We start from the raw sequence: 14,202 nt of genomic DNA, 5'->3' as shown, positions 1-14,202 counted from the left end.
CGTTGAGCCAATGGCCACCATACCCCATACAAATGATTTTTACATTTTGTCAGTTTTATTCACATGCATAATGTTTTTGCAATGTGTCATGCATATGAACTCAAGATAGTGTATTTTTATTGTTACAGAGCAGACATCAGCATGTCCCGTGCATACAAACGTAAAACAAGCAGAGGTCTAGCCCCCCTTGAGGTTCTTGAGCGAGCAGCCAAGGAAGTGAGAGACCGAGGGTTCTACGTGGAACCCAAAAGTGTTCTATGTGGACCCAAAAAGGGTTATTCGAAAGGTTCTCCTATGGGGACAGCCGAAGAACCGTTTTAGGTTCTAGATAGCACCTTGGTGTAGCTTCTCTTTCTCACAGGAACATGTTTGTTTTCTTTTTTTTGGTCAATGTCATTCAGTCTATTTCCCATCCCTTGCTGCTGCTTGAATGGACTTATTCCCTTCTCTCACTTCCTTGGCTGTTCTCTCAAGAACCTCAAGGGGTCTTGACTCGTAACTGCCGGAGTACCGTTTCGGAACCCTTTTTTTTGAAGAATGTATGAGAGGCACACAAGGTCTTAGCTGATGACATGGAGTCTGAGCTTGCTAAACATATCAAGAACCTCGCGGACCAGTTTTCATGGGCTTAGTAGCTTCAAATGCAGAGAACTTGCCGACGAATTGGCACATTGAAACTACATCCCCGTCCCAGATAACTGGTCAAGAAATGGAAGGGTAATTTATATTGAAAAGAGGGATCTATATCTTAAATGTAGGCATACATTTAAGATATACAATATACCACACCCATATTCCATGAATTCAACTTTGACCTACCAGCACCATCACCCACTGTCACATGACACTATCAGCCACATACTCCTCTTTCCTCTACTAGTGTGCTGTACTGTGCTTTCCAAACTTGGGAAACATAGATTTCTATGATTGGTTCAGATTTGGTCCGGACCGAACAAAGCTGAACCAATCATAGACGTCTATGTTTGGGCTAAATATAGGCCAGTCCGGACCGGACGTCTGTGGATGTTGAAATCAAGGCCAGTCCGGACCGGACCAAATCTGGACCAAACATAGATGTCTATGATTGGTTTAGAAATCAAGGCCGGTCCGGACCACACCAAAAACAGACCAAAAAAAGACATTGAAACAACGTGGGCATTAGCCTGTGCTTAGTTGGTGCATGATATTTTTAAGCAATAAACTCTGAGGAGGAGTGGTGTATGGCCAATATAACACAGATAAGGGCTGCTCTTAGGCACATATGTCACAAACCCCCGAGGTGCCTTATTGCTATTATAAACTGGTTACCAACGTAATTAGAGCAGTAAAAATAATACATGTTGCGTCATACCCGGGTTATACGGTCTGATATACTGTACCACGGCTATCAGCCAATCAGCATTCAAGGCTCGAACCACCCATTTTAGAATGTATAATAAACTCTTTCTAGTGTTGTCAGTACCGTAAACGCAATGCGCGGGATCTTCTTTTCTCTAGACAGTTTTGCCATGGAATAAAACTGCTATTAGTCATGAAGTAATACTGGAGTAATCTGTTTCTAAAATTGCTAATGGACCTCCCCCTTCTCACTCTCCCTCAGGACCCCAGTACGGCAGTGTGGAGAGGGCCTGGGTGGCAGTGATGACAGAGGCTGAGAAGGTGAGTGAGCTGCACCAGGATGTGAAGAACAACCTGGTCAACAATGACTTTGAGAAGGTGAAGAACTGGCAGAAGGACTCCTACCACAAGCAGATGATGGGAGGCTTCAAGGAAACCAAAGAGGCAGAGGAGGGCTTCAAGAAGGCCCAGAAACCATGGGCCAAGAAGCTCAAGGAGGTGAGGGGCAACCACCAGAACTACACTTAGAGTGATGTAACATTTTCCCCAAATTGAGCTGTCATTGACGTTGAGGTCCGGGTCAGCACATGCACCACGCTCTGCTGTAACCTTGAAGTCGTTTGCATTGAAATGATGTCCCCAACGGGTTCATGTCCTTCTAAAATATACAATTTCTTCTCTCCTCAGCTTGAGACTGCCAAGAAGACGTACCACCTGGCTTGTAAGGAGGAGAAGGTGGCGTCATTCAGAGAGGCCAACAGCAAGGCAGACGCCTCAGTCACGGCCGACCAGCAGAAGAAGCTCCTGGACAAGGTGGACAGGTGCAAGCAGGATTCTCAGAAGGTGAGCTACCCAGACCACTACTGCCCAGATCAGGGCGTAAGAGCTTACATCCACCACCAAGGCATACCACCTGGCTGAGACACGACAGCCATTTTGTGCCGGAACACTGATTACCACACATCAGCTATCATCACAGTGAAGAGTCCTTTCTGCTAATCAGTATTCACACTGAGAGCTGCAATCAAGGCGAGTGGAGAGGAGAGAGTGAATCAAATCAACTCCAGCTATTTTAAGACTCATCTGGGTCACACCCTCCCCTGCTCAATCCTCCTCTTCCTCCTCCTTATTTTTTTATTAATTGTTAATTAATTTTATTTCACCTTTATTTAACCAGGTAGTCCAGTTGAGAACAAGTTCTCATTTACAACTGCGACCTGGCCAAGATAAAGCATAGCAGTGCGACACAAAACAACAACACATGGGATAAACAAAAGTACAGTCAATGTTAGGGAGGCCTCTCATCTCATTGCCGTTACTAGTTCCAGGAGTATTTCTTGACCAGTTGAAGATCTACAGCCCAGAGAGGACCTATTGACTAGTATAGTGGACTTTACTCTGCTGAGGCCACTGGGATGATGTCACAGCCTTGCTACCCCTTGACCCGCTCAAACCATTACATATGTTCAATAACACTGTCTTAGAACTACTGAGAGGGCCACAAATTATCATTCAACCTTGGTCGACATCAATCACCACCACTTCTCAGTCACCTCAAGCCTCTAAAGACCTTGCTATGCAGAGGCTAGAACGATCTAACCGAATAGAAAAAGAAAAGTCACTGTAATGTGCAGAATATTGACAGTAAAATACCCTGTATGAAAGGTCCCTGACACATTAAAATACAACAAATATTAAGCCCACTTTGTAGGGGTCAACGGCCCCTCCGCTCTGAACTGTACAGCCAGTGTGCTTGTTTATCCCTGACACGTTGTTAACGTACTGTGTGATCCTCCCCATGCAGGCTAAGGAGAAGTATGAGAAGACTCTGGATGAGCTGAGGAAGTGTACGCCCCAGTACATGGAGAACATGGAGACAGTGTTTGACACGTGTCAGCAGTTTGAGGATAAGAGACTGAGCTTCCTCAGGGAGGTGCTGTTGGACATCAAACGACACCTCAACCTCACCGAGAACCAAAGGTAGGGCCATACTCACACACACCTTGGCCCACCAGATGGGCACCACCATAATAGTACACCGAGTCAAGATGAATGTGTCAGAACAGAGGTGTGACTGCTGTCTATCTCTGTCTGTCTTCAGCTACGCCACAGTGTACAGAGACCTGGAGCGCACCATCACCTCTGCCAGCGCACAGGAGGACCTGAAATGGTTCAGCAACAACCACGGCCCTGGCATGCATATGAACTGGCCCCAGTTTGAGGTACACAACCACCGCTTCCCAGTTAGCCTCACAAGACATGTGTTTAATTGATCGCTTTTAACTCATGGTATGAATTCATTTCAATTCACTTCCCCCATTGACTGAATAGGAACAACCAGGCTTTGACTGGTAACTATGGCTTGCTCCCTGTCTTCCGTTCGTCTGTCCTTCCTTTCTTCCGTCCTTCCTTCCAGGAGTACAACCCAGAGATCACTCACATGATCAACAAACGGGAGAAGTCAAAGAAAGGGGCAGACGGTATCATGCTGACCAACGTGACAGCGGCTCCGGACTATGTGGCTGCACCGGCTGGAGACAGGGGCAGGTAGGTCTCACAGACACCTCCACCACTACGGTTACCTTCTGTAGTAGAACAGACATGCCTCTCTAACATGTAGAATAACTGTGAGTGTCATCACAAGAGACCATTTTCCTTTTTTTACCAATACTAACAGCAGAATTGATCTCAAAACATCTCTTTTTACAATGTGTAGTATGTCAGTGATGTAATTGGCATTTTGCAATAGTAAGCAAGTAAGTCTCGGACAAGTAAGCTTTGTCCGAGCCAGAATGGCCCATAGGTGCAATAAGGAATTGTGCAATAGGCAATGTATGAATTCTGTGAATGAGATGTTATGTCTGTTGTTTGCTCAAGAGCATTTCCCCACGTATTGGATGGGGGCTATAACATTTATCTTGTCTTGTCTTATCGGATGTCCTTGCGATAGCAGCAATGATTCATGTGGACATAAAGTTAACGGTTCATAAATACAAAGCACACAATGTCATCGCAAGCTATAGTATCATTAACTCGAACTGTGAAATGTCACAGTTGGGTTTGGTAATATCTCCCGCAAGGGCTGTTTAGTGGCCAGAAGATGATGTCACCCCGGTTGTTTTTGCATTGTCAGTATGATCATAGCAGAACAGAGAAGTGGAGGTGTGTGTTTTCTCTGTTGCATGTTTTCTCGTGTTGGGTCAACATGAATGTACGAGAGATCAGCTCTTAAAGGACAATGGAAGTGAAACATCCAGTTTGTGCCTCCTATTCACTCACCTTGGTTCGACTGGAACGTAGCAACAGCCCTTTCTCCTCTGTGCTGGTCACACGATGACCATGATGATGGATAGTGATCCTAGTTACTGGAGGAAACTTGTGGAAACTTGTGGTCAACTGTTCTGCAACTAGACAATGATGATGGTGATGATGGTCCGTGATGTTGAAACGTCTCCTCCTCCACAGTGTGAGCAGCTCTGATAAGAACCAGGCCTACTCCTCTCAGGACCAGTCGGCAGAGTGGTCAGACGATGAGCAGGCCGTGCCAAACTCCGGCTCAGACACCAATGGGGGTGGGGCCAACCCCTTTGAGGAGGAGTCAGCGAAGGGCGTGCGGGTGAGGGCGCTGTACGACTACGACGGGCAGGAACAGGACGAACTCACCTTTAAAGCAGGTGAGAATCCCAACGAGAACTAACAACTCTGTTTGGTTGTTTGGTTGTAATTCTGTGTTTATTGTCATGTTGCCATGTCTATCTTTTTCAAAATGTGATGCCACAAATCAATTTCCCATTACTACTACTAAGAACTGAACATTTTAGAAGCAGAGCCTGTTGATTGGTTACTGTAAGAAAGACACTAAATTGTGCCCTGAACTTTTCAAATATATTTGTTTTGTTATTTATTTTATATATGATATGAACCAAATAATCTAACTAACGCACAGTAGGATACAAGGTTTCCAGAGATAAAAAGCAAGTTATTTTTTTGTCTCGTTATATTTTTCATCCCAAAAAGAAAACAAACAATAGCAACACCCACGGCCCTGGCATATGAACTGGCACCAGTTTGAGGTACAGTTTGCAAAAAGTCATCAACATACACATCTCAGATTTAACCCAGATTTCAACCAAAAATCAACAACAGAGTTTCAAGGTTTGGTTGATTTCAAATATAATTGTAATTGAATTCATGTTTGTTGCTAACTCAATCCAATATCAATCCAAAATTGTACAGTATGCCAATATGATGTCTTTTTCTACCTTCCCTTCCTCTCGCTCCCTCCTTCTCTCTCTTTCTCTCTCTCTCTTTCCTGTCTCACAGGAGATGAGCTGACTAAACTAGAAGACGAGGATGAGCAGGGTTGGTGTAAAGGCCGGTTGGACAGTGGCCAGCTGGGCTTGTATCCTGCTAATTACGCGGAGCCCGTCTAGCTGCTTGTGTACGTGGAGGACACTGCCCCATTGGTTAGTCACCCAGACTGAACCGTCTGATCATACTGCACATTACCAGAGACTTCAAAGCAATGCTTCCCCATCCCTCCTCTCTACCTGAGCAACCAACACACAGACTGAGCAGTCTTTATTTAAACACTCCCCTAGGACCCACATCAGACAAAGACAGTACCAACACGACCAACACATATCAACCACAACACTGGGCTTGGGACCATGGTCAAACCACGTCAGTATATGTGTACCAACAACAAACACCACAACCGACAAGTGCAGGAAAATAATTCTGCATTTTTGTGTAGCTGTGTTCTCTTCCAATGTTGTGCAGTGGTTATGATGACATTTACATGGCAGAAAGGACGTTCCCTCATAACATATGATATGGTTTAGTCCATGGTGCTTGCATAGACAGAATGAGCTATGCACTGTGCATTGTAAATATGTGCTGATGGGTCTGTCATTCCATGTAAGGTTCTAAAAGTCTCCCTGTGAAACAGCAGCAGCAGCAGCATGTGCTACTGTATGACATTAATGACATTTAGCTGCAGGATCACTGACAAATCACTGTTGAGCAGAGCAGAGCACGACCGTACTACGCTGTTGAGCCTTGTTCAGTGTAATGGCATAGAACAGTGTTTCTCTACCCTCGTTGTACCAGAGACTGGCAAGCTACGGTTCTCCTCTTTGGGTGACTGTTTAGATGAAAAGCTTCTCTCAAGATCAGACGATGTTGGTGTCAGATGAGGGACCACTCAGTAACGTCTCAGGGGCCGGTGCCAGACCATGGACCGAGGGTTGAAGAAACACCTGTATAGGACATGTTCTTTCCCTAAAGCAGCATTGAGTTAATGTACTTGAAGTACCTCCGATCATACCATGTTGATCATGTGCTTGTGATTTCCTGACCCCACTGCTTTCTGGACTCATCACGTTATGTTGTTTTCTTTTGTCTTAAAGTGCAAGCTGTGTTCATTGAAAAATATGCTTTATTATTTTGATTTCTTTTGTCTTTTTTTTCTTTAGCATGTATTGGGTTTAGGTAGTGCATTCCTCAGCCTATGTGGGCCTCCACAAGGGTTCAGTGCAATTATAACATTGACCCAACTCCACTAATGGGTTAAACGGTTTGTCATCAGAAATGAACTGTCGCCGACCAAATTACAGGAGACAAAAACATTTAGGAATATGAGAGAATCCTGGCAATTCACTGTATAGATGACACAGTTATAGTAACAAACGAACGAGAGCCCCACTGCCCCATGCGAGATACTAGATCCTATCCATAGATATAAAACACATGCATTTTTTTATGAATGAAAATGAGTCACCCTAACTGTATCCCAGCTCTGTCTCTCTCCACCTTGCTGTTCCTGATCTAACGGTCATTGCATACTCGATCACAATAAGCTGTTAAATACTACTGAAAGTGAACTTTGACCAAATGATTCCTTCTTTTTAGTTTATGTTTTTATCCTGTCAGTTGAATCCTTAATTCTTAACATCATTTTAGAAACTGATGCCAATGATTTGTGTCTCTTAACTGGCAAAATTGAGACTTATCTAAATAACGGGGATAACTTGAATCTATACAACACACAATCCTTAATCCTTGTCTACTGAACTAGTGAATCAAAGAGAATCTGCAGCAGAGATAATACCTAGAAAATGTGTGACACGTGGCCGCCACACATATGAAACAGTGTTAACCCTTTAAACACCAGGGATGTACTCTTAATGACAATGACACGGGGAGAGAAAGCTACAGTACAAAGTACACTGTTAAAGAAAGGCAGAAAGTCTCAAATATTGATGAGGAAACTGTATTTTCTGCTGCTAGAAGTTCATTTTGGAGATCTGGGATATAGCTACCGGAGGACATTTTGGGACTACACTTCCGATAGTGGGATAAAACATGTTAACCATCAGCTCTCCAAACGAAACCCAAGCCTCGCTAAATCAGTAAATGCTTCACCTGAGCCACACCACCCATACCCACAACACACACACACACTAACAGAGAGAGAAAGAGAGCATGTGCACACAGACACTGGCTCAGTGCATCTGGAAAGACCCGGTTCAATTACCACCATGAAAAGACACAACTAGTGTACATGCTGTTTTAAACTATTATAGACTCCTTTAGCCAGTTCAACACACCAATAAAGTGCAGATAGTACACTATTGACCCAGCAAACACAACGCATTGTATCTAAATCAGAATGAGATTGTTTACAATACTGTTGTACACATGTCATCTAATTTGTATATGAATATGATGTAAAGTCCAGTAATTTACATCATGCCTATGGCGTTCACACAGAAGTTCACGTGAAGCCGTGAAAGGATGGTGAATATGTAAAGATGTTTTACCCTTTTATTTGACCTTGTTTCACACACAGTATGTAGGGGAACCAGTGGTTGTTGGAAAGCCCTAGTGGTCTAGAAGCCTGTCTGTTTGGAATAATAGTTCTGTACTCTTCAAACTGTAGTGCCTGTTCATCTGCATACAACAAAATAAAAGGCTTTATCAGAACATTGGTACGACTATTGTGATGATAGGTACACGCATTCTCTGGATGGCGGGGTGATATACACACATCCATAAAAAAAAACGTTTTTTTTGTACACTGCAAATTGACCATTTGATTACATTGAGGCACGGTCACTTTTTGTTGTTGTCGCTAAATTCCTGGTGATTTGACTCTTTGTTGACCAAAAACGTTGGTCATAAGCATGTATGAGACTTTATAATGTTGGCAAGTCTTATAATAATGAATTAACCTGCAAGCTGTAAAAAATAAAAAATAAAAAAAAGCCTTACCTAACACACCACTAGAGGTCATCAGTAAACACAAAGAAGTTCAGCTTCCTACTCTTTCTGAATCAAATGCCCCTAACTGCAATCACTAACAAGACATCTAATGGGGGAGTGACGTCTACAAAGACAGTGCTATGACTTTTTATGTATGAATGAAATTATGGCTGCAGATAAAACAAGTAAATATTGTATTTTATGGCACTTACTTTTTTTTATTTATTCCCTGAGCGAGACATTCTCTCTGACCTTTTTATCAAGCCGCCACGTTCACCTTGAGGTGATATATGTTGAACTTGTTAGGACCTTATAGATGAATATCATATTTCAACCAGTATTTAAATAGTGTAGATCTTACGGTGTCTTTTCTCACAGGAACTTTTTTTGGCCGCTGCATTCATAATAAAGAACAATGATGAATCGTGTAGAAAATATAAAAAATATTAAGTATTAACATTTCATGGTAATAAAAGACCAATTTAAGCCAACAAATAAAATGTACCAATCAACACACCAGTGCACGTTTAACATAAAGATAAATATTTAAGGATAGCATGATAAAATAGGTATGAACAGGCAGGGTAGATCGAGTATAGAGGCTGGAAGTGGAATATTTGTGAGGAGATGACCCTTGTCCAGGCCCTGACTGACTGATGAAAAATGACATCACATACAGTGCTCTCAGAAAGTATCACATCCCTTGACTTTGTCCACATTTTGTTGTGTTACAGCCTGATTTTAAAATGGATTAAATTGAGATGTTGTGTCACTGGCCTTCACACAGTTCCCCATAAGTGGAATTATGTTTTTAGAATTTTTGGGAAATTAATTAAAAATGAAAACCTGAAATGTCTTGCGTCAATAAGTATTCAACCCCTTTGTTCTGACAAGCCTTCAGGAGTAAAAATGTGCTTAAGTCACATTATAAGTTGCATGGACTAGTGTTTAACATGATTTTTGAATGACTACTTCATCTCTGTACCCCCACACATACAATAATCTGTACGGTCCCACAGTTAAGCAGTGAATTTCAAACAAAGATTCAACCACAAAGACCGGGGAGGTTTTTCAATGCCTCCCAAAGAAGGCCACCAATTGGTAGATGGGTAAAACAATTAAAAGAAGCAGACACTGAATATCCTTTTGAGCACAGTGAAGTTATTGATTACACTTTGGATGGTGTATCAATACACCCAGTCGCTACAAAGACACAGGCATCCTTCCTAACTCAGCTAAGCAGAGTCAAAATCCTAGAAGATAAGCTGGTTCAGTCTGCTTTCCAACACACTGGGAGACAAATTCACCTTTCAGTAGGACAATAACCTAAGACACAAGGCAAAATATACACTGTGGTTGCTTACCAAGATGACATTGAATGTTCCTGAATGGCCTAGTTTCAATTTTGACTTAAATCGGATTGAGAATCTACGGCAAGAATTGAAAATGGCTGTCTAGCGATGCTCAACAACCAACTTGATAGAGCTTGAAGAATTTTTTAAAGAATAATGTGCAAATATTGTACAATCCAAGTGTGCAAAGCTCTTAGGGACTTACCCAGAAATACTCACATCAGTAAAGGTGATTCTAATATGCACAGTGCATTTGGAAAATATTCAGACCCCTTGACTTTTTCTACATTTTGTTACGTTACAGCCTTATTCTAAAATTGATTCAATTATTTATTTTTCTCATCAATATAAGGACAAAAGGAAAACAGATTTTTAGAAGTTTTTGCACATTTATTAAAAATAAAAACAGATACCTTATTTACATGTATTCAGACCCTTTACTATGAGACTCGAAATTAAGCCGAGGTGCATCCTGTTTCCATTGATCATCCTTGAGATGTTTCTACAACTTGATTGGGCTCTGGCCCAGCCAAGACAACACAGGAGTGACTTCGGGACAAGTCTCTGAATGTCCTTGAGCGGCCCAGCCAGAGCCCAGACTTGAACCCGATCGAACATCTCTGGAGAGACCTGAAGATAGCTGTGCAGCGACGCTCCCCATCCAACCTTACAGAGCTTGAGAGGATCTGCGGAGAATGGGAGAAACTCCCCAAATACAGGTGTGCCAAGCTTGTAGCGTCATACACAAGAACACTCGAGGCTGTAATCGCTGCCAAAGGTGATTCAACAAAGTACTGAGTAAAGGGTCTAAATACTTATGTAAATGTGATATTTCAGTTTTTTTTTTTTTATACATTTCCAAAAATGCTCAAAAACTGTTTTTGCTTGATCATTATGTGGTATTGTGTGTAGGTTGTTGAGGGGGAAAACTATTCAGCCCATCTTAGAATGAGGCTGTAAAGTAACAAAATGTGGAAAATGTCAAGGGGTCTGAATACTTTTCCGAAGGCACTGTATTGACTCAGGGGTGTGAATACTTACGTAAATGAGATATTTCTGTATTTCATTCTCAATAAATTTGCAAAAAATTCTTAAAACATGTTTTCACTTTGTCAATATGGGGTATTGTCAATATTAAATAGATTTTTGGAGTAAGTCAAGTTGTATGAATACTTTCTGAAGGCACTTTACATCATCTTACAAATATTATGTGCAATGTGAATCTTCGGTCGCAATCAGTGTTTTAATGTTTCTCATTTATAAGTCCTGTTTATACCTGGTGCTAAAATGTGTCCTGTGTTCTGATCTTGTCCACGTTCTGATTGTGCCCACATTTTTAGGTGTAGATTACTAATACACTGTGTTCTGATTGTGATCCAATCTTCCTGACTATCTCCGGAGGTAGTCAGGGACCCATTGTCTCTGTAAACAGACCTGGATTTAAATCATCATTATTCCGCCCTGTAAAATCATGGAAAGGTAACACCATTGACTAATGGCATCAATAACTGTCTTATATCTGTCAAATAATTTGCATACAGGGAGGGACCAGAAAATCTGATCACAATGCAGATTAAGTTGACAGATAAGAGCAGGGGTGCAACTTTCACTGGGGACGGACGGGCGGACGGGGCATGACCCCCTCCCACATTCTGAAATTGCATTTTTGCCCTCCTTCCTCAGTTTTATCACTGCATTGTGTTACAAAAAGCAGCATAGGTGTGCTTTAGGAACATGCGGATGCCTCAGAGCGGTCGGGAAGGTGGTTTCAGTGGTTTCAGCCGGCTGGATTTAGGACCGTGCAGACACCAAAGAGAGTGTGAACTGAGGCATTTGTTGTCTGTATGTATTGTGCTTTTTCTTCAAGTTGCAAAAGCAAGCACAGCAGAAACTGGCTTCTCTTTATTTGACTGATATAGCTGGCCAGGTAACTGCTGTTTGACTCAACAGAAGAAAAAACATATTCCCAGTGCTGAGCTAGTAGTGCAACTGACGTGCAACGTTAGCTAATGTCTCACCCCCTCCAGTTCTGTTTGAAATGAATGAACTAGCTAGCTAGCTAGTGTACCACAGTCAGTTCAGCTCTACCCTCTAGCTATCTGTCAGGTAGCAGTATCTAACAGCTGTTGTGTGTATGGAAATGTTTTGTAGCCTTTGTTTGTCAACAGAAGTAAATTAACTTGGCTCGTTTATGATCTTATCTATAACTTTCTCACTCATCATTATTCACGATTTATTCAGGATTATCCATAATCATGGTAGCATTCACATTCATGTAGAAGTATTTAGAAACATATTCTATTCTTATTTTCAATATAAGTGACCCCAAAAGGGTCATATTAGATTTTGTAGAAATGCAGTAAATGATGCCCATAAATTCTGAGGGATGACCTCCAGACCCCCCATCAGGTTATGCCCCCCCCCCACACTTCTAAAACCAAAGTTGTGCCCCTGTATAAGAGATACATTTTATTACCATTTGCAGACTTAACAGACCTTAATCAGATAGTGATTGAATCATCTTGATCAGATGATGAGAGCCTCACGTTAGATAGCACAAGGTGTGAATGAGGCTTTAGTTTAGCCTGGATTGTATGCTCAGACGAATATATCCAGTTAGCTGGAACTATGCAAGGCACCAAGGTCAAGCAGATACTGTAACTTGGATAAGAGTTCACTTGAGATCGTAATAATGAATGGGGACAACAAGACACGAGCTGAAGTCAGCCACCTATGATTCCCCACGTGGCAGCTTCCTGTCATTGTTGCTAGCTGACTGTTCCGAATCATAACACCACACGGCCATCTACCTCATCGATGCGCACTCGTCATTTTCCTGAAGTTGTCGGCCAACCCGTTTATGTACGGAACTTTTTTTCTGTAAAGAACCATGCTCATAAGGTTCTAAATGGAGCCTGTATGGTGCTGTAAAGAACCCGTTCCTAATGTTTTATAAAGAAGCATAAAAAAAAAGGTTCTATATAGCACCAAAAAAGGGTTCCGCTATGGTTACATCCCTTTTTGGGGCAATATAGAACCCTTTTTTTTATGGTTTCGATATAGAACCTTCATGGAGACTGGTTCTATAAAGAACCTTTCTCAATCTCAATGGTTCTTTGTAGAACCATACATGGGTTTTTATTCTGGTTTAAAAGCCATAATATACTGTTAAAATGCAATCGTTTTTATTATTGTGTTTATTAACAAGTTAAATCAGGTGTGGGAGCTCTGGAACGGCTGGGGGTCCCTGAGGAGAGAATTGAGAACTACTGACTTAGTCAACCATTCTCAATTGACACAAGGCCATACTTGAGTCTTTCACAAGACACTGTCACTGACCATAGTCATACATAACATGTAATAGCGTAACACAACAGATTAGATCACCTGGAAGGACACTCACTCAGGGTTGCACAGAAAGAACTGTGAGCAAGCCAAGTCCCAAAATGTTGAATGAGCTGCTGCTGCTATGTTTACATTTTTTGAACCTCAAAGAACCATTGAAGGGCTCAAAGGGTTCTTTGGGTCAGTGTGGTTCCACATAGAACCAGCACCCTTACCAAAAACCCCTCGAGGAACCCACATTTTTTATTGTATACTTCATAGAATTCGACAGAACTGGTAATGATCAATTATGAGATTAGTAATGCTGCTGGTTTTCAAGAATTGAACCTGTATTGCAATGGTGAAGATGGTGGAGGATACAGTTTTTTGATGTAGATATTCCTATCTATATTTTTTGGTTACATTTCAAATCAAAAATGCTATTACAATTAGACGCAAGCAAAAGGTGCAGAACATATGACATATAATATGGTAATATACAGTGGTCTGGTGCTTTCTAGATGTTTTCTATGGCAGGGTGGAAAACCAACGGCTTTTACCAGTCAGTTACCGACTTTGACTATATGAGTTTATTATGAGGGGGTTGTTGCTGCACTCCCATTCAGGTTCAGCGAAATACTCTTTTGTAAAAGCCTTTCGGGAGAGTTCCCGAAGTGTGCCATGTGAATAATTAAAAAAAAGAGTGAGCTGTTTGCCTCTCTGGATGACAGCCAGAGCCAGAGCTGAACCCTAGCTGAAGCAAAACTCCTAACCACATTCCCAGAGGAATGAGTAGAAACAGGCTCTGATAAACAAGCGCACGCAGACTGTTCTTCGTCCTACACACAGGGACACAGCAGGTACATCATGTTAAAAGGTATAACTGTGGGCGATGGGAATTTCTCTTCCTTGTGTTTGATGC

At 41.9% G+C, this 14,202-nt stretch overlaps 1 protein-coding gene across 1 annotated transcript in view; it reads left to right on the top strand.

Annotated features, from left to right (window-relative positions):
* LOC120065014 (protein kinase C and casein kinase substrate in neurons protein 1-like) overlaps positions 1-8,316 on the top strand; it is a 36,920-nt gene extending 28,604 nt beyond the window's left edge. Inside the window, exons 4-10 of the mRNA XM_039015655.1 lie at positions 1,601-1,836; positions 2,026-2,181; positions 3,143-3,318; positions 3,440-3,560; positions 3,755-3,885; positions 4,804-5,012; positions 5,662-8,316. Coding sequence (XP_038871583.1) covers positions 1,601-1,836; positions 2,026-2,181; positions 3,143-3,318; positions 3,440-3,560; positions 3,755-3,885; positions 4,804-5,012; positions 5,662-5,771 — 1,139 coding nt within the window. The 3' untranslated portion in view covers positions 5,772-8,316. The remainder of the gene's footprint in view (positions 1-1,600; positions 1,837-2,025; positions 2,182-3,142; positions 3,319-3,439; positions 3,561-3,754; positions 3,886-4,803; positions 5,013-5,661) is intronic.
* Positions 8,317-14,202: the final 5,886 nt, after the last annotated feature.

Source organism: Salvelinus namaycush, chromosome 20 (genome assembly GCF_016432855.1).
Source record: "Salvelinus namaycush isolate Seneca chromosome 20, SaNama_1.0, whole genome shotgun sequence".
Taxonomy (NCBI): domain Eukaryota; kingdom Metazoa; phylum Chordata; class Actinopteri; order Salmoniformes; family Salmonidae; genus Salvelinus; species Salvelinus namaycush.
The sequence above is the reverse complement of the archived record's forward strand: the minus strand, read 5'-3'. Positions and strand labels throughout refer to the sequence as shown.